Raw genomic sequence first — 25,420 nt, forward strand, 5'->3', positions numbered from 1 at the left:
AGTGTTGAGATGACTGATCGGAATCGGAAAAAAATCAGTTTTTTGTGTGGTATTGTAATTGAAAAAATTTTAGCATATTTTCCGATGCTAAAAACAACTCTTTTTTTTTTTTGCTCAACACTTAATTTTTCACTTCTGGTGGCAATTATGAATGGATAAATATTGATTTTAAACAATCAGTAAACCCAAAATCTACAGATCAAACCCATAAGTGTAGTTTTTTACTTTTGCTAAAATATAGGCACATACATGTATTTTTTTTTTAGTTACTCATTTTCAACCCAAACAAAGCATATTGCCACTTGGGCTTAAGGGCTATTATTATTTGGGATCATACTTAGCAGGGGACTAGGGGGAGTTGAGTAGCAAGATGTCTGTTCACATTAAATTTAAATGTATTCATGTTAGTATAGTTTGGAAAGCAGGAAACACGGAGGGAATTCTGAAGTCCAGCAGTCTAAGAGAAGAAACTATTATAATATAAGGTTTTCTGGCATCTAGGGGTCTCAAGAGTGAAGGGGTGGAATTTTGCTGCCAGTCGGAAGTATGTATGCCGAGGAGGCATAAGTGACGTGAGTTCATCAGAGCATAATTTTTTATGATTCCAATGATTCCAACAAAAAAATAAAAAAAATAAATAATAGAGAATGACCCTATAACTATTTGGATATTATACAAGAATCGAAATCATTAATTGTATCGAAATTGGGGAAAATATTTGAATCATTCCATCACTAATAACAAATACACGTTAAAAACATTGCCACTCTTTCACTTACCCACATTTCTAATTGATGCCAACACATCACTTCCTTCTCTATCTGAACATTCCTTCCTCTTTGAATCACTCATTTCTCTCCATATGCATCTTTTGTTTGGGAAGCAGGAAACAGGGAGGGAAGGCTTTTCTTTCTCCACTCTAAGCCTTCCTTCCACAATTTACACCACCTTCTCCAATAGCCGATCATCTCGTAGTCAAGAACGCGTGAAACGTTGCACGATAAAACTTCTGAATGTTTCATTTACTGCCAGAGGTGATAAAACTAATTTGGTCAGTCATTCACAGCCGTGCTCGGGAGATGGTCAACTCGACCTCATCACCATTGTCATAAAATTGCCTTCCACACTCTTCATCCTATTCTAATTAATGCCATTCCCATTATCAACACCATCGTCAAGCTAACTGTGCATTAAGAGAATATGCCGATCTGAACAATGGATAATGATGCGATCAAGAATTCCTGACCACCAACAATGCTTTTTTTCTTGAGTTTCTTTAATGTAGTTTTTCAAATGCATTTCGATAGTAAAATCAGAAACAACAGCTAAACTGATAATGCTTACAATGATTAAGGACTACTAATAATCCTTTGTTTTTGGCTTTTGACTAGGAGCAAAATGTAGTATCAGATTTGATACTACATTCACAGGTCACACTGGTTGAAAGGTTGTGAAAATATCACTCAAAATGAAAACAGTAGTCTGAAAGAATTCAAATACAGAATTTTTCTTGAAGAAAAAAAAAAAAGCAGTTAACTCATATTTTTGAAAGACTCACGTTTTCAGCAAAAATTTGTTTAATAACGATCGACACTTCTTTCTTCTTGCCCTTTTGACAAAGTGTAGTATCAGTTTCGATACTATACTATCTTTTCATAAGTCATAAGAAATCCTTCTAGACAGAGGCAATTTTTATTTTTTGTTTCAATCCAGAATTTGTGGAGCTCAACTTTCTCCACATTAAAAGCTGATGCATCTAACTCAGCTCTACTTTTATCCTTTTTTATTTCTAGGCTAATGTTCTTATGATTATATATATAACCTTGCTCTTCTCTTATCTTCTGACGAGAAGCATTAAGCTTCTAAATACCAAGGTCTAAAGAGTTTTTCTTTTTCCTTTTTAAACTCTTTTTCACCCCAAACAAGGCATATTGAAACTTGAATGTAAGGGGATACTATTTGAGATCATGGCTTACAGAGCACTGTGGAGTTGAGCAGCTAGATGTCCGCTTACATTACATTTAAGCTTCTGCAGTCTAATACAGTCAGGGAAGCAGGAAACAGGGAAGGAATTCCAAAGTCTAGTAGTCCAAGGAAAGAAACTATTAGAGTAGATGGCTTTCTGGCATCTAGTGACGTCAACAGTGAAAGGGTGAGATTTTGCTACTTGTCTGCTTAGTCACGGGTATGGACATTGGAGGGTACTAGTGCTAGGAGTTCATCAGAGCACATTCGATTAAAGTATTTGTAAAACAGGCACAGGAATGCAACATTATGGCGATGGGACAGAGGTTGGACCTAGGTCGATAGTGTGAGACCCATGAGATTGGTGATTGTTTTGGACCTTGTCTAAGAGTAAGAGTCTAGTGGTAGATGAACCAGCCCAGATGGGGCAACAATACTCCATGCATGGATGAATGGTGGATTTGTAAAGATTTGGGATGCTCAGATGCAATAATTATTTAGCACAGTAGAGGGGGTCTATCTTCTTTACAACAGCCTTGACAATGTTATTGATTGAATGATCAAATAAAGTTTATTTACTGTCATCCAGTATTTCTTATAACACGCACACACTTATACATATATTATGGCTATATAAAGACCATATTATTTTTAACCATAATTATTTTTAAAAATACAAAAACTAAAAGGAGCTAGCTAGCCGATTTTGAATCGTGCTCGACAGAGCTAAATTGAGGTTAGGATTACAAGTAAGAGAAAAATTTACAATTTTCAGAGAGAACTTTCATTAGAGAGAAAAGGACGGCCAGACAAAGAGAGGAAGAGAGAAATAACAAAAAGATATATGTAAGACATGAAAAAAAGAGAAAGAAATAAGATCCAACCAAATTACAATAAATAAATCAGACCTAGCTGCTTGATTAAAAAAAAAAAATCAGCTTTTTCTTTGAGATAAAGATTCATCATTTGCATCATTTGGAATGTTCAGATTATTGTTCTCATCTTAATTGTTTTTCTCACAACGCTTCGGCTAATCTCTGACCATCTTCAGGTGTATCTTGCCGAACTTGTGAAACTTTGTGTTAACCTCAAGAATTTGCACGGAATTTCAAATGAAATCCCCTCGTGTTTAATCAACAGAGGTAGCATGCTCTCGGAGAACTAAGTAATTTACAATTGTATTCCGAGAATCGTCTGCACTGAAGATTGAACCTTCAACCTTCAGAAGAAGATCACTTAAAACCATGTACTTTATCCGTTATGCCACGGTCATTGCGTTTGACAAGATGCACAAGATGAAGGTTAGCGGTTACATCGACCGAAATATTGTGAAAATAACACTCAAGATAAGAACAGTAATCAAAATACAACTTTTTCTTATTTAAAAAAGCAGTTAACCTGTAACTAGGAATGAATCCAGTATTTTCAGCAAAACATTCGACTTTTCTGGAGTACAAAAAGCAAGGCACTCATACTTGAAGCGTTACACATAATAAAGGAAGCGTTACACATAATAAATAAATGAAGCGTTACACATAATAAATAAATGAAGCGTTACACATAATAAATAAATGAAGCGTTACATATAATAAAGGAAGCGTTACATATAATAAATAAAGGAAGCGTTACATATAATAAAGGTACTAATGAAGGTATTAGTAGATATACATCTATGAATAAATATTTTGATTTAAAGAGAAAGAAGACAAAGAAATACTCACCTCCAGTTCCTAAAACTTTTAAAAGTTCAAAGTCAGACATCCCCACCTTCCCCTTTCCAGCCATATTCACTGAAAAAGAAAAAAAAACATTTCTGGGAACTTAAAAAAAAATAAAAATAAAAACAAGAATGAAAATAAACATTAAAAAATGGGAAGAAATGTTGTCAAAAGTTTCACACAAATTTCCATTTCTTTTTCTACTTAGCATAAATCATCAAAATATATCCTTTATTTTTGTTGCTTTTATTCTATATGTGTAAAGTCATGCAAGATTTTCCCCTATTTGATGTACCCGTAGAGATTCTTAAAAAAAGCTACACACAAAAAAAAAAAAAATAAATAAAAAATAATAATATATAAGATGGTGCACATATTGTTCCATATTCTGATCAAAGAAGGATTCCAAATTTTTTTAATTTATTTATTTTTTTGCAATTTAGGCTCATAATTTTCATTTTAATGTCAAACATAATTGAATGAAATATCCCTCTGTCAGTCACAAATCCTCTAACGGCTACTTGAATCACGGGATTAAAATATTTTGTAGGGTAATTTTCATTTAACTATTTTTAATAATATTTACTTAGATCAGAAATGAAAGGTAAAACTAAAAGGAATTTATAATTAAAAAAAAAAGTTTCAATTGAGTTCATTTTTTCAAGTAAATATAACTAGTATTACAGAAAAAATTCAAACAAAATTGATACTTGGAACACAATGTCCCTTAAAATAATCAAACTTAGTTCATTCCATCTTATTAATTTTCATTCTTGAGTGGCTTCTTACCTTGACCAGCAATGACTCGCAGTAAAAAAGCAAAAACTATTAAATGACAATAAAAAAATTTACGTTTTTTTGGAAATAAGAAATCATTGCAATTATTATTTATTTATTTTTGTCAGCTAACATTGTCAGAGTACAGTCAAACTGTCAAAGGTCTTTGTCCAGCTTGCAAATAAGTAATTAAGTCATTTTTTTTTTTTTTGTCTATGGTTTTTTTTTATATACAGTCTAAAATCCACAAATATGAAGCCAAAGTGATCTGGTACACCTCTCTAGAGAATAAGAAAACTTGAAATTCATTGTCTAACTAGTGGGGGATGGAGGTGAGGAGTCTGACCTTGCCAGGTCATAAAATATGCTTAAATATATTTTAATTCATACAGATTTAATATTTATTATTACAGAGTCAATTCTCTATCAAATATTATATTGATATATTATATATATGTTAGCCTCTTTAAGAAATTCGGTTCTTTTTTTCTTCTTTTTTTTTTTACAGTGATCACCACTTATCAAGGCCCAGAAGCCACTGAGGGATAAGGGTTATTGCAAGTACATTACGTTAGTGTGGAGATTTGGTGGAGAGTTTACTTAAGGGGGGGGTCATTAGGAATTTGTTAACGTTGGACTTGAAGCAGGCAGACGGAACAGAGTTCCACAGGCGTGCAGTTCTAAGAAAGAAGCTTTGTTCATGGAATCCACGTTTTGATTTAGGCACAGATAAAGAGTGGGGGAAATTTTTCACAGTGGATTCAGCTAGACGGGTGTTTTTTGTGAAAGATTGGCGAGGGGGGACCAGGGATTGGAGTTCAGACGAGCACCTGCCATGAAAATAACGATAAAACAAGGATAGGCTCGCAACGTCTCTTCTGTCGGAGAGAGGTTGCAGGGTAGAGAAAAGGGCATCCCCCACTAAGCCACAAAGTCTATTTTGTACTATGTCAAGGCAGGATAGGCTGTTTTTAGCAGCTCCTGCCCAGATATGGCAACAGTACTCCATCCTTGGATGTACTTGGCTTTTATATAGATAGAGAATTAGTGAGGTATCTTCTGGAGCGGTAGAAGGATCCCACCATCTTTCCAGCGACCTTGGCAACAGGCTTGATGTACGTGTTCCATTTCAGATCAGGAGTAAAGGTCAAACCCAGAAGCTTGTCAAAACACGGGGCTTCACCCAGACGAGAGCCATCCATCACAATTGATGCCAGATGGGGATCAGAGCATTGATGATGTAAGGATAGGAGTTTGGTTTTGGATACATTAAAGGTAACCAGCCACATCTTCCCCCACTGAACCACGCGCTAGAGATCAGAGGAGAGATAATCAGAGAGAACTTTGTCATTTACAGCCTTTGATATGTTGCCATAGATGGTAGTGTCATCAGCATAGATGTCAACGAATGATTTAAGTATGTGTTTAGGGAGGTCATTGATGTAGATCAGGAAGAGAGTTGGGCCCAGGATTGACCCCTGAGGGACTCCAGCATTTATATTGCAGGCCTCTGATTTTTGTCCATCTACCACTACTCTTATGAGCCTATCGGAGAGAAATGATTATATGATTGAGAAAACATTTCCAGTTATACCGTAGCTGGAAATCTTGTGAAGTAGACCCTTATGCCATACCTTGTCAAAGGCCTTTGATATGTCAAGAGCAATTGCCCTAGAAAGGAAGCCTTTGTCAAAAGATTCACTAATCCTGTAAGATATAACTGTCAGCACATCTGCGGTAGATCTTGCAGAGCGGAAACCATATTGTGTGTCACTAAGAAGGTTGTTCCTGCTGAGGTGGTTGACTATTTCTCTATTTAATATGGATTCCAGCAACTTACTCATAACACACAGGAGACTTATTGGTCTGTACTGAGAGGGAGATGACTTATCACCTGAATTCTTAAATACAGGGCAAACTGATGAGGTCTTCCAGGGAGTCGGAAAGCACTTCTCCTTAAGGCAGCGCTTAAATAGTTTCGTAAGTATGGGAGCGCGTTCTGGTTGAAGCTTTTTTAACACTATAATTGGGATGCCATCAGGGCCAGTTGCTTTACTGGAATCAAGATTCTTGATTAGCTTGGCAACCTCATGCACGGATATTCTTATTGTTGAGCAATTTAAAGTTGAAATAGAAAGTCGTTCACCTGAGCTCGCATGCAAAGATCATGGTGTTATAATCATTAGATCACTCTGGGCGGATGCTACATTTAAAAAATAAAAATGTTAAAATTTCAACGATATTTCTCACGGTTGAGATTGGCCGTGTGGTTTGTTCTTTGCTAATGGAGTTAGAGATGGCTTTGTCTGACCGGTAATAATTGTGTCAACCTGCACTGATGATTCCCGAAAGGATGAAACACTAGTGTCTGTAGGTATTAAAAAAACTTATTATTGTAATATATATATATATATATATATATATTATATATATATATATAAAATATAAAGCTGAATGTGTGTGTGTGTGTGTCTGGGTATGAATAGGCTCCTATATGGTTGACTACTTTAAAAAACTGATTACATATAATGATAGAAGATGTATCGAGACACAGGAATGAGTATGTTTGATCTGACAGAACGGTGGTTCATTAAAATTGTGGGGGTCTGCGTTCGCGCATTGTCACCAAAGTATGGAAATAAACAATTAAAAAATTTTAAAAAAAAGTTTACAAGTGTTTTTGATATAGATGTACACAATAATACTTTGATAAGTATGTTTTAACTTAAATAGGGATGGTATTATAAAATTGTGGGGTCTGCGTTCGCGCCTGGCCTCCATAGAATGGAAATAGGCACAAACTTTAATAAAGACTTTTCATATCTATCTGCGTAAGTATACTTTGATAATTATGTTTCAGTTTGAAGAAATATGGTATATAAAAAAATGGAAATATGTCAAGGTTTTTTAATATAGATCCACAGAATATTGTGATAAGTGTTTCAGTGTGAACAGGTATGGTATAATAAATTATGGGGTTTATCTTTTTTATTTTTACTTTCATCATATTTTGCTTTGGTTTTGATACCCCCAAATTCGAAGCTATCTCTTTACAACCCTTCCTTTTCATAACCTATCATACTTTCATAAATCAGAGTCCATTTTCTGTAGGCTGTTTTTGAACCCAGTCAACAACGGGTACTTTTGCTAGTATATATATATATATATATATATATATATATAGTATTGAATTCAAAAGTAAAAAAAAAAAAAAAATGACTTGGGTGCAATCAGCTAGAATCAAAACCAAAACATTCAACATTCCAACTGTATTCCCTACCATTTAAACTCACTCAACAGATAGATAAGACAGATTTAAAATTAAACGACTTCATACTATGATTGAATTTACGCATACGCAAAAATAGAAATATGTCTTCAAGTTGAAATCTACATTTTGTATTTCAACTTGTTCACATATTTCTGTACGCGTTATTCATCCACAGAGTTTACTCGTTATAAACAATCCTTGGTGTATGACTACCGTTTCCTGTTAATTTCAATGTTACGCGACCAGCAGTTTAAGAGTTTATCGGTTAAATATTAACACACACACACACACACACACACACATCTTCTATATAAATAAAACAGTATATTAGAAAGTCATTTTCATCTTTGTGACTATCACAAACAAAAATTTTAGTTTCAATCTAAAAACTTTTGATCGGTTTAACCGCCATTTTACACGCTAGCATGTGTTGAAAAGCTTTAAAAAGCTGACTCCAAAGTAATCTCTCTTTGATCAGTTTTGCTTTTATTTATCGCTTTTATTTATCGCTTCCTCCCACGTTTTCCTTGGCCTTCTCCAGTGAATTGAGCCTGCTACTTCAACTGTTCTACACCAATTAAGCCTAAAGCTCATCGTTTTTGTCAATGTGACCAAATCATCAAAGTCTCCTGTTTTGTTCAGTTTAAATTATAAACAGTGCCATCTTGACCATCAAATGATGTCTTATGTGATTGCAACGGGTTCATGTTTGACATTCTTGCTTTCAACATAAAAGATCTTGATATGAAGAATTTTCAATATTTGAGAAGAGTTACGGAAAGAAAGCTTTTTTTTTTTTTTTAATTTAAATCGAACTTATTCTTGATAAAAAAAGGACAACTAAAACCTTTTGCCATTCAAAAATAAAAAATAAAATAAATTACACCTTTGAACCATAACACACAAAAAAAAAAAAAAACGTTGCCATCAGTATGCGTGCTCCACTGCACTTTTTCATTGTTCACACAAATGGCAGAATCCAACAGTGAATGCAACATTTCGCAGTTAGCCCAAGGTGGCCATAAGAGTAACAAGCATAGTCGAAACCATTCTTTGCTGCGACAGCTGGTGATTTGTTGTTGTAAAGTAATTTGAGGTCCAGCGATCTGCATTTAAATTTCAACAGTTTGTGTCACAGGTTTGTGAAGACAATTCTTTTAGACCACAAAACACAATTACCTCACAATCTATATTTTATTATTATTTACTCTCTAAGACTTCTCACACAAGTCATCATTAATAATCGCTCATTGGTAATTTTTTTTTTTTTACAAGGAGGTCACCACTTATCAAGGCCCGGAAGCCACTCAGGATAAGGGTTATTGCATGTACAGTAATATGTAAGGCTAGGACAACAGCATATTCTTTTCAGTGTTTTGACTCTCGAGTGTGTATCCATTGATATCTTATATCCGTTTATATAGAGTGATGTGGTTCTCGGTTGATTAACTGTGTCGGATATATACTTGAGAGTCAAAACCATGAAAAGAATATGCTGTTGTCACAGCCCTAATAATATGTTATCTGAAGTTTGAGTGACACTAAGATACCTAGATTTCCAGCAATCTTCATTTCTTTTGATAATAGTTCTACCTTATTGCGACAGCCGTTTACTTTTGGTTTCTTTTTTATAGTGACTGTCGGCTCTCTGCAATATTAATGGCAATAAGTATCCTACCCACCTTTACATAGTGCTCTATCTTCCTCAACCTTGACTATTTTGTGTCAGACCAATTCAGGCTGGTGCTATCACCTTTTTTTCTCTTCAGACTTTTAGTTGAATATACAGACATAGATATAAAGGCAGAATCCTTAGAAAACGAGCTCCAGACCATCGTGGAATGGGGCCATAAATGGATAGTAACATATACTGCTAGTAAGAATAAGCTTCTTTCCTTCAACGATTACTAGAAACCTTTCTAACCACGGATTGCCATGAAAAATAACATCCTACCTGAGAATTCTTCATTTAAACTCCTCGGCTTAGCATTCACAGACAATATGAACTGGAATACATTGAGGACATTGCAAAGGCTGCTGCTGCAAAAAAGGTAGGTTCCTTCTATCGTGCTAGAAGATTACTCACACCCGAGAGTATCATGTACTTAAAGCCACCATTCACTGATCCATCCTTTCACGTCCTCTTCTTCTCTGCCCAGACTATTGCCATCTATTGACATCTCTGGACATCTATTGACATCTCAAGCAATGAGTCAACATAAGGGAAATAACTATGTGAAAATCAGAATCAGTATTATTTCCCTTTAGTTGATGGGTGGAAAATAGCACCCAACCCCTTTAAAAATCAAAGAAAGGGTATTGTTTTCTAAATTTTAAATCAGGCAATGCTGATCAAGAACGTGCTAAATTTGTGGATGTTGTAGCTGGACATACACACGTACACACATGCACAAACAACTGTCCTTCATATAATAGATATGTCATGATTCATGAGAGTCTTTATAGTTATCCATTCTTAACAATTTGTTTATCTTTTAAGAACAAACAAATTTCAACAATAAACAAATTGTTTGTTTTATTTATTTATTCTGACCTGCGTCTTAGCATTAGAAATTTTAAATAAATGTAAATACTATTAAAACTGACTTTGTAAATTTGTTGTGACTGTGCAAACCTTTCATTCGTACATAAATGTTTTAGATGATAGGAGGGGAAAGTAACATAATGTATGGTGAATGCTGAGAGAAGTAGTGAGAGGGAGGTGAATAATGTAAAAAAAAGAGGGAGGAGAAAGAGATGAGGAGGAAGAGGAAGAAAGGGGGGAAGAGGAAGAAAGAGAAAAGAGGAAGAAAGAGAAAAGAGGAAGAAAGAGAAAAGAGGAAGAAAGAGAAAAGAGGAAGAAAGAGAAAAGAGGAAGAAAGAGAAAAGAGGAAGAAAGAGAAAAGAGGAAGAAAGAGAAAAGAGGAAGAAAGAGAAAAGAGGAAGAAAGAGAGGAGAGGAAGAAAGAGGAAAGAGAGGAAGAAAGAGGAAAGAGAGGAAGAAAGAGGAAAGAGAGGAGGGAGAAAGAGGAAAGAGAGGAGGGAGAAAGAGGAAAGAGAGGAGGGAGAAAGAGGAAAGAGAGGAGGGAGAAAGAGGAAAGAGAGGAGGGAGAAAGAGGAAAGAGAGGAGGGAGAAAGAGGAAAGAGAGGAGGGAGAAAGAGGAAAGAGAGGAGAGAGAAAGAGGAAAGAGGAGGGAGAAAGAGGAAAGAGAGGGTGAAAGAGGAAAGAGAGGGTGAAAGAGGAAAGAGAGGGTGAAAGAGGAAAGAGAGGGTGAAAGAGGAAAGAGAGAGTGAAAGAGGAAAGAGAGGAGAGGGTGAAAGAGGAAAGAGAGGAGAGGGTGAAAGAGGAAAAAGAGGAGAGGGTGAAAGAGGAAAGAGAGGAGAGGGTGAAAGAAGAAAGAGAGGAGAGGGAGAGAGAGGAGAGGGAGAGGAGAGGGAGAGAGAGAGAGGAGAGGGAGAGAGAGGAGAGAGGGAGAGAGAGGAGAGAGGGAGAAAGAGGAGAGAGGGAGAAAGAGGAGAGAGGGAGAAAGAGGAAAGACGGGAAGAAAGAGGAAAGACGGGAAGAAAGAGGAAAGACGGGAAGAAAGAGGAAGAGGGGAAGAAAGAGGAAGAGGGGAAGAAAGAGGAAGAAAATGAAGAAATAGGAAGAAAATGAAGAAATAGGAAAGGGAAAGATAGGGAAAAAGGGAAAATAGAGACGTACAAAGAGAAAGGGGAAGAAAGAAAGGATAAAGTCATCTATATATATAAAAGGCATTTGCGTTTGTCCAAAAAAAGGCTTTTTTCGCCGGGGTTCTCGGCGGGGGGGGGGGGTACTATCACTTAGAACTTCTTATATACCGTGCAGATTATAATATGTACGAATTGCGAATGCGCGTCACGGCTAGATTTATTTATGTTGACTTTTACAAAATTATGTCTATTTCGGCTTCTCATGCGTTGATTCGGCTTTTTCGTATTTTTATACTAATGAGTGGTTCTCGGCCTACGGGGTGCAAGCGTCCAGAAAGCAATGGACGTTTGGTCAATGTCGGCGAAAACTGTCATATCAGACAATTGCTTTCATTCGGACACTCCCCTAATAAAGGGGGAGCTGGTTTTCACGTTGAGGAAACAAAACCAGACAAAGTTGGGAAAAAAAACAAACCCAAAAGAACTATCCTGCAGTTAAAATTAAGTGCGGAATTTAATTTCCTTTGTCCTAAATCAAATTCCTCACGCACCTGCCAAACGTTAAATTGAAATTTGTTTCAGTTATCTACCTTTTGTGACATCTATTCAATGTAGCCGCTATCAGCCTCAATCACCGCCTTAATATGGGTCCGGAACTAGGAGCATGCTTTTTCCACAAGCCCTGGCAGGAGCTTGGCAAATGCTCGGCGAATGGCAGCGATCAGGTTGGCTTTGGTATCGTGAGAGGTCATGTTAGTGATGTTCTCGATATATGACCAAACAAAGTAGTCCAGCAGGTTCATGTTGGGGGAGGAAGTGGGGTAAGTGAGAGAACAGTACAAAGTCGTAGCACTCCTACTGAAGTCAAGCCTGGGTTCCTTTGAACTTGTGGGCTGCTGTCAAGACCTGCTGCTACAACGGCCACCTGATTGCATCAGGGGATCACCACACTCTTCAACACATCCAGATACACGTTGGTGTTGACTTTCAAACCGACTTCCAAGATGTGACGTGGCATGATGTGGTCCTCACTTGAAACCACACCAAAGACCATAACCATGGCCGGAAACTTCGTGGAGCTGTGCCTTTAAATGTTGAATAGTCCGGATTTGCATTTTGAGGGTGCTGCAATTGTTCTGTTGTCATAATTTGGATCGGTAGAGAGCATGAGTGGTACAGTGGTGCATCTCCGATCTCGCTTGTTGAACATCGTGTCACTTTCAGACATGATAGAAGGCTCCTATCACTCTTGGGATTTGTACACAACTGCCCAATTAGTAGATGGCTTGCAACAAAAAAGAAAACTATTTTTCATCAAACGGAAATGGAGTCGTGTCTTTTCTGGGACGACAATTTTATCGTTTCATCTTGTATAAAATTCTTTAAAAAAAAGCAAAATTTTTTTTTTTTTATGTCTGTCTGAAATTGAACACGTCTATCAATATTCAACTTTCTAGCTCTGTCTAACATGACAGAGCATTAAGTTGTAATTGTCAGCTTAAACAGAACAGCTGTTTAAAAATATAATAAGCAGTAAAAGGTAACGATGCAACGTTATTTACACAAGAATTAAAGAATCGGCTTTGTAGATTGATCTCTCTCCTTAACATTTTATTTTAAATAGATATTTACAGAAAAAAAAAAGTCAACATTGATTGAAACTAACACGCCTGCAATTACTAGTTACTGTTGGCAGCCTAAAATTTAAATATCCACTTTTATCCCGAATGGAGAAATCTTTTTCTCTTTGTTGTTTTGTTTTTGTTTTGTTTTTTCAGGACAAGTGTTCAAAACAATTATATAAAGTTGTTCAATTTAAAATACATATATTTTTTAGATTTTCACTTTAGAAGTATAAACCTTTGTTTCTTAGATTTTTAAAAAATTTATTCACCATCCCATGAAAGTAAAATATCACAAAACTTTCTGGTGTGGTAAGTCTAGTCACGACCGTCTAAATACATTATGTCCTGCAGTCCTGCACCAATCTGAATTTGAAGCTACATCAAGTATAGCAACAATTCGCCATTTTGTTTTTATTCTCATCTGATGTGACATAACTATATCCAATAGTTAAATCTATGTAAATGTTTTTACAAACATATCAAAATAAAAAAAAAGATGTTCAGTTCCAAATTGTAAACAATATTTTTTTAGAAAATGATTAGCAAGTACATATATTATAAGCAGGTAAAATATGGGTACGAAATAAATAATGGGCTTAATGACACGAAATATTACAGAGACCACACGCCCATCTCACCCAGGAGCGTTTTTCTTTCTTACGACCTCACTCTGACCATAGCCAGCCATTTCTCACATTCGACTTTACACGTCCATCTTTCTCGGCATGCACTTTGTTTCTGTAAACGACCACGTGCTGCCACTTTTTTCCTCTCTTTGTCTTTCCTCTTTCTTCTTGTCTTTCCTCTTTCTCTCTGTCTTTCCTCTTTCTCTCCCTCTCCTCTCTCTGTGTACTGTTGCTCCCCGCCCTGAACCTTATGCTGCCATTTTTTAATCTTATTTTAATTTCTATAATTTTCAAGTTATGAATAACTTTATTAATTCAATTTTATTAATACAGAAATTATGCAATTTATCATTATTTACTCACTAGGAGTTCTCACACAGGCCATCACCAGCGATCATTCACTATGATGTTTCCTGGAGTCTGAATGACAACAAGTCTCCCCAGATTTCCAGTGCTCTTATCCTCTATCGATAACTTGTGTAGACGGCTTCACACTATCGCAATAACTGGTTATCTTTGATCTCTCACTAGCGACGGCCATTGATATTCCCTGGGTCTGGATGGTAAAATGCCTCTTCAAGGTCCCAGCATTTGCATATTTTTCCAGTGGACATCTGGTCAGTGCTCTTCCTCTTCAATCCTTCGCCTTTTGATGTAAACAACCCCATTTTTTATTATTTATTGGGGGGGGGGGGGCTAGTCAATATTCTGCAGTTTTGGTTTTCTTGGTTCTGTATGGTATTCTAGTTTAGTTCTATTGCAGTATTCAAATTATTGGTTAGTGTTCGGAGTTGTTGTGGGTTGGTTTTCGCATTCTAAGGTTTTCCTTAACATTTCAGCCAATTTCATTATTGTTATGCATTGCATCTTCTCATTCTTCCTCCTGATTCCAATTTCTTCCATTCTTTTTTCAAAGTTTCCAGGATTGTTACCAGTGCTTTTATTATTACTTGCACTCACTAGACACTCTCACATAGGCCATTAAAGTTTACTCACTAAAAACAACTGAAAGTGTTCCCTGGAGTCTGAGTAACAAAAAGTTTTCTAAGATTTCTAGTACTCTCCACCTTTTTCAATCATCTTTATAAATGAGTTTTCATTATAACAATAGCCGTTTACCATTGACTTCTAACTGGCAATTTGGGTGGCAACAAGTCTTCTCGAGGTCCCAGACTCTTTTGTACTCATCCAGTGAAGGTCTGGTTAGTGCTTTTTCTCAGTGTTTTCATCTTGCTTGATCCTCCATAACTATTTAGTGTGGCACCAGTCGATGCCAACACTAGAATTTGGGGGGGGGTGAGGACGTAGTTAACTTAGAATTTTGTGATTTCAGTTTTCTTGGTTCCGTGTGGAGTTTCGTTATCTTTTGTTTTATTTCTATTTTTTTCTTGTTTTCATGTCAATCATCATTATTATTGGCTCACAAGGAGCTTTTTACACAGGTCATCAAAGATCTTTCCTAGAAAACAACCTGTGATATTCCCTGGAAGCCAAGTGACAACAAGTCTCCCCAGATTTCCAGTACTCTCTACCTCTTTCGATAACATTTGCAAATGAATTTGCGTTATCGCAAACAGCCGCTTACCATTGATTTCTTGCTGACAGCGGCCATTGGAATTTGTGTGGCAATAAGCCTCTCCTAGGTCCCAGTTTTCTTCACACCTGTCCAGCGGAGGTCTGGTCAGTTGTCTCTCCTCGGTCTCTCCATCCTCCTTGACCCTTCTCGGCTGTTTGGTATCACTCTTTTGAGGGGGTGCTGTGATGGGGCAACAGGAGGGGATGAGAGAGGGGATAGAGAACTTATAGATATGCAGCTTCAATGTTCTTCGTTCCATGTGACGCTTATTCATGTTTTGCCTCTGAAGCACTTTGTCTGGCCGCTCATGTGTATAAGTCGCCGCATTTAATATTTTAGCTGTTTTCAATATTGTTATTCATTGTACCTTTCCAGATATTCCTTTGATTCCAATTTCTCCCACTTTTTCTTCAAACTTTTTTGGAATTGTTCCTAGTGCTTCTACTTATTATAGGTATTATTCTGATTTTCTTCATCATCCATATCCCCTTCAACTCTCTGGCTAGCTCTGTGTATTTGCTCCGTTTTTCCTTTTCTTTGATATTCACCCTGTGGTCAGCTGGGATAGCAAAGTCTACGATTTGACAGGACTTTTCTTTGTTAATTATTACGACATTATTATTATTATTATTATTATTATTATTATTATTATTATTATTATTAACAGCGTTTTATTCCGCCTCCTTTACCGTGTTACGCTTTTGTATGGATTCTAAGTGAACTAAACAGAATTGCTTTTGCTGATTCCCCCCCCCCCCCCATTTCTTGTGTTCACTCGAGCCTATGTGCTGTTCATTGAAGAACTGCATCTGCTACTGAAGAGGGAGAGGGAGAAGAAGAGATCAGTGGTTACAAAAAGAGAGAGAGAGAGAGGGAGAGAAAGGGAAATACCGGTGAGGGTGGAGGATATTCTTCCTGGCTCATCGTACATAACCGGATGTTGGAAATACGCCATACCTTAATTTGATTGGTGGAATTATATATCAGTAGCCAATAGGAATTTGATTCTGAGGAAATGGCATCATCTTATAGTTCGAAGAAATTAAAAACAACAAACATGGAAATGGAAGAGGAAACGAGGGAGAAAGAGATAAACAAGAATAATGAGAGAGAGAGAGAGAGAGAGAGAAAGAGAGGGAGAGATAAGAGATGAGGGAAGAGCAGATGAAAAAAAAAAATGAAAACTAAAAAACTAAAAAAATAATTTAAAAAATAAACAAAAGAGAATCGGAATTTCATTTTGTTTTCTTTTAAATTCTTCAAACATGAAAAATTTCGATTTTTCTAGTTTTGTAATAAACTCGCACCAGACGTTCATCTAATGACGACACATGACACTTCATGTCATGGGCAGAAAAGATCTTTTTTCTCTGATTTGAAGGATGATGTCATCATTTGGTGACGTCATCCACTGTACTCAATTATCCCATCTTTGATTTAATCGATAGCGTCATCTTTTAATGACGTCATCAAGTGTGCACGGGGACAAGATCTACATAATTTTAGTAATATCCCATATCCCTGATACAGCAGGAGTAGATATGTTTACAATCATGGATACGTACTCGACAATCAGTCCGACAGTGACTTTGTATGATTCTGTCGAGATTACCTGAAGACAAGTCCTGTTAACTGAGAAATTACGTCAGGAATAGTAGGAAAAGCAAGCAAGATCTGTTGAGCAGTCAGACTGTCGATAATGAATGAGAGCTTTTTGAAAAAAGGATGAAAAACCTTTTTTAAATATATTGAAAAAGAGAAAAATAACTAGCACAATTTATACTTAAATTTAACTTTATTCAAAAAAAAAAAAAGGAAAGAAAAACATGCATTATTTTTTTTTTTTAATTGTACTTTGTCGCTGCGTCAGATGATAAACATTGAAGTTTATCATGGATTCCAAAGACTAAAATTTGTTTATGATTTTTATAGCGAATAACTCGAAAACAATTTTTACATATTTATTCAAATAAAAAAAATAAAGCAATGGCAATTGTGTGTGTGTGTGTGTGTATGTCAAATTTTAGTCATTCAATAAATTTAATAAGCTATGACGTGAAATGGTTATTTTGTATATCGAGCAATTTTTATTTAGCTGGGATAATACTTATAGATTATTACTGCCAAAAATATTTTGTAAGACTTATAATCACAGGTTTCCATACCAGTTGATTGTTAGATAATTTTATATAATTAAGATTATATATATATATATATATATATATATATATATATATATATATATATATCTTACAGACACACACGGATATAATGATATGATATATAATGATTAAGTATATAATATTAGTATGTACAAATGCATGTTTATAATATTAATATGTATATCTATAATATAAAGCTGAATATGTGTGTGTGTGTGTCTGGTCACGAATAGGCTCCTATATGGTTGACTATTTTCAAAAAACTGATTACATATAATGATAGAAGATACATCGAGACACAGGAATGGGTATGTTTGATCTGGCAGAACGGTGGTTCATTAAAATTGTGGGGTCTGCATTCGCGCCTGGTCCACAAAGTATGGAAATAAAAAATTAAAAAAAAACGTTTACAAGTGTTTTTGATATAGATGTACATAAGAATACTTTGATAAGTATGTTTTAACTTAAATAGGGATGGTATAATAAAATTGTGGGGTCTGTGTTCGCGCCTGGCTTCCATAGAATGGAAATAAGCACAAACTTTAATAAAGACATTCATATCTATTTGCGTAAGTATACTTTGATAATTATGTTTCAGTTTGAAGAAATATGGTATAATAAAATTATGGGGTGTTCGTTCGCACCTGACCTCCATAGAATGGAAATATGTCACAAAGTTTAACAAGGTTTTTTAATATAGATCCACAGAATATTGTGATAAGTATTTCAGTGTGAACAGGTATGGTATAATAAATTATGAGGTTTATCTATTTTATTTTTACTTTCATTATATTTTGCTTTGGTTTTGATACCCCCAAATTCGAAGTTATCTCTTTACAACCCTTCCTTTTCATAACCTGTCATACTTTAATAAATCAGGGTCCATTTTCTGTAGGCTGTTTTTTAACCCAGTCAACGACGGGTACTTTTGCTAGTATATATATAACATCAAATGAAAAATAAGGAATAAAAGTTGTATATTGCTTTATTATATCACCAGAAAAATAAGGAACATTTAAAAAAAAAATATGCCACGGCATTTCGATTTATCATTTTATCCTATTCTCTCTATACCCATTTCATGTCTAAATGTCATTAAGCCAGTTTTTTTTTTTCTATATTTGCATTTTGTATAATTCTGACCCTCCTTTTCTGATGAGAAGCATTTAGCACCGAAATATCATGCCCCCCCCCAATTTCTTTTTCGTAATTTTCCGCTTAACTTTTTCTTATTGTTCTGATGATATAATAAAGTTATATATAAATTTTATTCCTCATCTCTCATTTAATTTTATTGTTTGCTCCTCTTAATAGTGTTGAGCTTTTTTTTATCTTGATAAGTTTGGCTTTGTTAAAATTTACTGTTTGATAACATAATTATATAAACACAGACAACCCTCTAGTTTAAAATGAAACCGATACCTCCCCCCTCCCGCTGTCATAGCCTAATTCAGGCCGAATCGTACTCCCACCCCTACTCTATTTACCATACCTCCCTCAAAATCCTCTACTGTCCACGTTCATAAACTATACCTTCCCTTTCTTTCAAAATATAATCTATACCCGGATATTTCTTTATATACAAAACAAATTGAAATGTGATTCTCGTTTCAAGAAGTTTCCTTCTTTGGTCTGACGAGATGGTCTCTTTAAATAAGGACTTCACCGAAACATGTACGCATATATATAATCAATAATGTTTGTATAATAAACAGACTCTGTTCAGTCTGCCTGCTTCCCACCGGACTACAGCTTGGATGTCTTCAAGTCCAATGTTAACAAATTCCTAATGAACCGCCCCCTTAAGTAAACACTTCATCAAATCTCCACACTAACGTAATGTACTTGCAATAACCCTTATCTCTGAGTGGCTTCCGGGCCTTGATAAGTGGTGATCACTGTAAAAAAGAAAAAAAAAAAAAAGACAATATAACAGCTCAGTCCTATATCGAGCACTCTTTAATAATCACGCGGGTTTCATTGGATTCGCATCTAGGAAACCAATCTATACAACAATATATATATATATATATATATATATATATATATATTATAAAGTGTGACTCATGTCCAGGTAACCTACATCTAAAATTTCAAGTGTTTAGACCCAAAATTGGTGGAGGAGTTTGGTAGAGTCTGCAAAGGTAAACTCAACTTTGACCTCTTGGCAGCCAAATTTCCGCCCCAAAACTGATTAAAAAGCTTACTGCATGTCTAAATACTCTTCATGTAAAATTTCAAATGTTTAGAACCAAAATTGGCCGAATAGTTTGCTAGAAACCGCAAAGGTAAATCTTTTGAATTTTGATCCCTTGGCAGCCAAATTTTCGGCCAAAAACCGATAAAAAGCTTGCCCTATGTCTGAATACACTTTATGTAAAATTTTAAATGTTTAGACCAAAAATTGGTTGAGTAATTTGATAGAGGCCGCAGAGGTAAATTTTTTAAAAACTTTGACCCCAATTTAGACCCCATAACATTTGTTTTAGGCTCAAATTAAATTAAAAAGTTTTATCCATGTCCAAGTAACCTCTAAAATTTCAAGTGTTTAGACCCAAAATTAGCGGAGGAGTTTGGTAGAGTTTTCAAAGGTTAAATCGTTGATATATATATATATATATACATATATATATATATATATATATATATAAAATAAAAATTACAATTAAATTTACCAAAATGATCCAAGATAGTAAAACTAAAGTATATCATAAATATTAAAGAATTAATATTTATAAAGTAATCTCAACCAGATGTCAAAGCTCGATAAAACCAAATAGGAGATAGAGCTTATAATAAGAGCAAATAGTTAATAAAACATGTTAAAAATACTTTGAAAAAGAGTTAAAAACATATTTAATCTGAAAAGGAAACACTTAATAAGTGGATAGTAAAAAATTTTTGTTATCAAGTAAGATCTTTGTCTTACTTGCAGTTTCATCAAATACTTTTGTATGCAAAATCCGATCCCACATTTTGCTAATTCCTACCCTCTGATGAGAAGGAAAGTATTTCTTCGAAACTCTGCGGATTAAGGACTATCCACTTATCAAGTGTTTTCTTTTCAGATTAAATATGTTTTTAACTCTTTTTCAAAGTGTTTTTTAACATGTTTTATTAACTATTTGCTCTTAAAACGAAGGATAGTTAAAAACACAAAAAATATGTATGCTGGAAGAAAAGTACTTTATCTTGTCTTTGGTAACATATAATAATTGTATATTTGTCTTATTCCAACCCGTTTATGTTTTGTTGGATTTTGTGAAAAATTTTTTTTTTTTTTTTTTTTTTTTTTTAATCACTTTTTGTTGTGCTAACTAAAGTTTAATCTATCCTTTATTTTCGGTTCATATCGAAACTTTTAATTAAAATTAATTAGTTAATGAATTTTTTTAATTACCCATTTGTGTTTATAAAGGAGTGTTTCGGGGGGGTATTTCTTCAACAATTAATTTCTATTTTAGCCACATAAATCATTACAGCTAAAGTATTATAAGCACAAACAAAAATTTTAATAGATGTAAATATATTTCAAAGAAACAAATAAAGTTAAAACTCTTACAATTGAGGCTAAAAATGTTCATAAAAAGGATTGTTTCTTTAATTTTTATTGAGAATGTTATTCAGAGATCATGAAATTACTTAAATACCTTTTATTAATTAAATATGTTTTTAACATCACTTTGCTTTTTTTGTTTTTTGTTTTTTTATTAAACTTATTCCTCCTAAATGCACGCATTCAAATGGAGAATTGGCCTTTCTGTTTAGAAAAAGAAAACTAAACAGAAACGCAGTCTCCTATTGTCTACATGTCGCTACGAAAACGTAACATCATTTTTCAGTTAACCGCCCTCGTCTATTGGTAGCCTCGGTTCTGTTCAATCTCAGATCAAACCTCCCAGGCTTTACCGTCTCAAGTCTGGTCTATTTTTGTGTAAGTAACCATGGTTTTGTTACACTGAGGTATGCTTCAGTGCAGTTCTTGGAGATCCACCCTCCCAGGCTTTGCCTTCTTTATGAGATACAAGATTAGTTTATTGCTAATTACCTGATTTGCTCCTACCAGGAACTACTGATGTGCTGCTCAGGCATATATTTTGAAGGCCAGAGCTCGTAATTGTAGAATTAGTGCTGGTTTTTCAAAACCACACTTGATCTTGTGCCTAATTTCCTGAGGAGAAGGTAAATAAAATACACACACGCACAACTTTATTACATGGTTGGTTATTTATCTCCCTCTCACAGGGGTTGGGTGGGGGAGATGTGACACAAGGATCAGAAAGTGAAATCAAAAAGCCAATGCCCTAGAGAAAGAGCAAAAAATGTCTGGATACCCCGTCAAAATTCTCCGATAGGGGTGCCTCAGATAATTAGCAATAAACCCCTTTCCAAAGAAAGAAGACAAAGCCTGGGGGGTTGGACCTTCTAGAACTGCACAGGACCAGCAACATACCCTAGTCAACAAAGAAAAAGATATTTCAATAATGGCCTACACTCTGTTGGCTCTGGTGCCGAGGGACCACCCTCCCCGGCTTGAATTGTTCTATTTTAAGAGATGACGTTATAGTTCTATTTTACTTCAGAATTTACGACATCATTAAAGGAGTCCTTCCCAATGTCTTCTACCTATTTTAGTGGGTGACGTCATCCAGACAAAGAAAATAAAAATGCATCAAGTTTTAGCATAAGCAATTATTATGAACAAACTAAGTGACATCTCGGGGTCACCAGTTTTGGAAGTTCCATTTTGGGTGGAGGAGTTTTTGGAGGGGAAGCATTTTTAAAGAAAACCTTTTAGTTTTAGATTTAAACTAGCAGGCCACCCGCCATTGTCCGGTCATAAGATATGCTTATATATAATATTTAAGTTTTTTTTTTAATTTATTTTTTTATTTATCACATTTTCACCCCAAACAAGGCAAATTGCCGCTTTGGTGTAGGGGGCTACTATCAGGGGCAACAACTACTGGGGTACTATGTAGGGATTTGGGTAGCAAGATGTCGGTTCACATTACACTTGAACTTCTGCACGTCAGTACTGTTGGGGAAGCAGGGACCTGGAATGGAATTCCAAAGTCTAGTGTAATTATTGAATGAAACTAGTTTAGTCTTGGCAGCATTGAACGTGACCAACCATTTTTGTCCCCATTCCACTACAGATTGAAGGTCTTCCTCTAGTGTTTCTGCCATTTCTTTAGAAATGTGTTCATTCGTCTTCCTGTCCTGCCTGCCATAGAGTGTAGTGTCATCAGCAATTTTGTCGGTGAGGTCATTTATGAATATCAGGAACAATAGAGGTCCAAGGATAGAACCCTGGGGCACCCCCGCATTTATATCATATTGTTTAGATGTATGACTGTCGAGGACAACCTGGATGTTTCTCTTATCTAAGAAGGATTTAATTATGTTAAGTATTCTACCAGTGATATCGTACGATCTAATCTTCCTGAGGAGACCCTCATGCCATACCGTGTCAAAAGCCTTAGATATATCTAGAGCTACCGCTCTGCCCTCCCCCGCTTTGTCCAGTGAATGGTATATGCGTTCAGAGATTACAGTTAGGATGTCTGCTGTGGAACGGGCTTGTCTAAATCCATATTGTTGGTCAGTCAGAAGTTTAGCATCTGTAAGATGATGGACTAGAGCATGGTTAATTAAGGTCTCAAATATTTTGGCAAATGTGGGAGGAGGCTAATGGGGCGATAATTTGATGGGTCAGTCCTTTCGCCAAAATTCTTGAATACTGGTACAACAGAAGCAGTTTTCCAACAGCCCGGAAAGCAAGCTTCATTAAGGCATTTGTTGTAGAGCTTGGAGAGAACTGGAGCTACTTCGGCTAAGCACTTTTTTAATAGCACAGCTGGGATGAGATCGGGTCCACATGCTTTTGAAGTGTCAAGTTCATACAGACTACATATTTACTATTATAGAGCCAATTCTCTATCGATTATTATATTAAAACTAATATATAGCAGTGAGATTAAAACTAAATATATGTATATATATGACTTTGGTGCCATCAGCTAGAATCGAAACCAAAACATACAACTCTCTACCCTCATTCCTTAGCCTCTGAGCCATGCCCATGCTCTCTCTCTCTCTCTCTCTATATATATATATATGTGTGTGTGTGTGTGTGTGTGTGTGTGTGTGTTCGCTTGTCATCCCGTTTTTAAAAGATGGGATCGCCCGATCGTTGAAAGCAAGATGCAAGCAAGGTTTACAGAGTTTTACAATTATAAAGATACGAGAGAACAAGAAACATGTTAGATGATAAACCCAAACAAAATAATAAAATCAAAAGCATAAATTCACAAAAAAAAAGAGGTATTTTTTTTATATACATATTTAAAAAATGGAAGTTTACATAGATACGTAAACATAAACCGTTTGTTAATGTTTTAGAGTCTTTGCAAAGTAAAGTGGGTTTACATGCTGGGGTATCAAAGAAGTCTGATTAGCCACATTTTGGTATTTATGCAAAGAAGGTACCATGCTGAAATAATATTATTATTTAGAAAACCATTTTTAACATAGGGAGGGGAGTGTTTTGTAACTATTTTCTACTTTCATCTAACAATTTGATAAAAATCATTATATCGTATGAATCGAAAATTCTGTTAGCATTGGTTTCCTCAATGTTTTTCTAATCAGAATTCTTTCTAGAACCACACTGGGAATTTACGGAAGAGGGGGATACGTGAAGGTTGCCAACATCCTAAGTGAAAGTGATTTTTGTGGGACAAACTCAATTTAAACTTACTATAAAACTTGAATTTAATTTAATTTGAAAATATTAAAAAAAAATTTTTTTTAATTTTATTTAAATTTATTTTTTTTTTTTTTTGGTGCAATTCTGGTTTTTCTTTTTCTTACTAAGAAATCCATTCTTTTTTTGTAATAATTAGTTGTGATGCTACATCGCAATGAATTACTTCAATAAATAATATTTCAATATTTATCAGACACGGCATTCAACTGTCTCAGACATGCTTGAGGAAGGTGTTCGCCTCTACACCACCCCTACAAATTCATCTTTCTCAATCCTTGCTCTTATTTTTTTCTGCTTACCTTATTTCCCTAACCCTAACCTTATCAACTATTAGTTTGGTGCAAAAATGATGTCGTTTTTTTATCAGATATATGTTAAAAAACATTATTTTTGCACCAACCTACACTAAAGACCACCCATACCCACCACCATCTTGCATCCTGTGGTGAAGCCTCTATTTAGGAGCTATGAGGAGAGCGGGAGGGGGGGGCGACGGCCGCCATTAAGTTACCGCTACAAACAGATTCATCGATCCGCAATGGTAATACCTGTCAGTACCCCATCTATGGGTTCAATAGAAACGATTATTTACAGATTTTAAAATATTTTTTGTTCACCCCAAATAATGCATATTGCCACAGAGACATATGGGGCTATTATAATTAAGAACCAGATCTAAGAAATGGAGCATCCTAAATGGGGAAAATGTTTGTTCACATTACATTTAAATTTCTACATGTTGGTACAATCAGAAAAACAGGAAAACAGATAGGAAATTCCAAAGACAAGTGAGCGATCAGAGAAAAAGAAAGCTATAAAATTTGCTGGCATTTGAAGACCTCTACAGTGAATGGAAAGGATTTTGCTGCTTGTATGATTGGTCGGGAGGATATTTTTATTGAAGAGGTACCAATACAGTAAGTTTATTGCAACAACAGTGACCATGATGACAAATGAAAGATTTATGAAGAATTAAACTTTGAATTTCCATTCTGTTCTTATTCTTTAAGCCCTTTATTTTGGCATGCTGTTTTTTGTGAGGAATGATGTATGGAAGTGAAACATTACTATTGAAAGTTGAGGACATGCGTTGCATGGAGAGTAATGATATGAGAATGATGAGGAGTGGATGGAGTTAACTCCTGCAAAGAATAACCATTATCGACCAAGGAAGAGTCTATCAGGCCCATGTATGCAGTGTAATGAAAGTGAAACCTGACCAGTAAGGGTTGAGGACATGTGTTGCATGGTGAAAAA

At 35.4% G+C, this 25,420-nt stretch overlaps 1 protein-coding gene across 2 annotated transcripts in view; it reads right to left on the reverse strand.

Moving 5' to 3' along the window:
• Positions 1-25,420, reverse strand: part of LOC145260333 (ribosomal protein S6 kinase alpha-5-like) — a 427,160-nt gene that overhangs the window by 92,620 nt on the left and 309,120 nt on the right. For both annotated transcript variants that reach the window (XM_080118246.1, XM_080118245.1), the window contains exon 2: positions 3,687-3,755. In XM_080118246.1, the coding sequence (XP_079974372.1) occupies positions 3,687-3,755 (69 nt within the window). The remainder of the gene's footprint in view (positions 1-3,686; positions 3,756-25,420) is intronic.

This window comes from Euprymna scolopes, chromosome 36, assembly GCF_053919585.1.
Source record: "Euprymna scolopes isolate OS-2025 chromosome 36, ASM5391958v1, whole genome shotgun sequence".
Taxonomy (NCBI): domain Eukaryota; kingdom Metazoa; phylum Mollusca; class Cephalopoda; order Sepiida; family Sepiolidae; genus Euprymna; species Euprymna scolopes.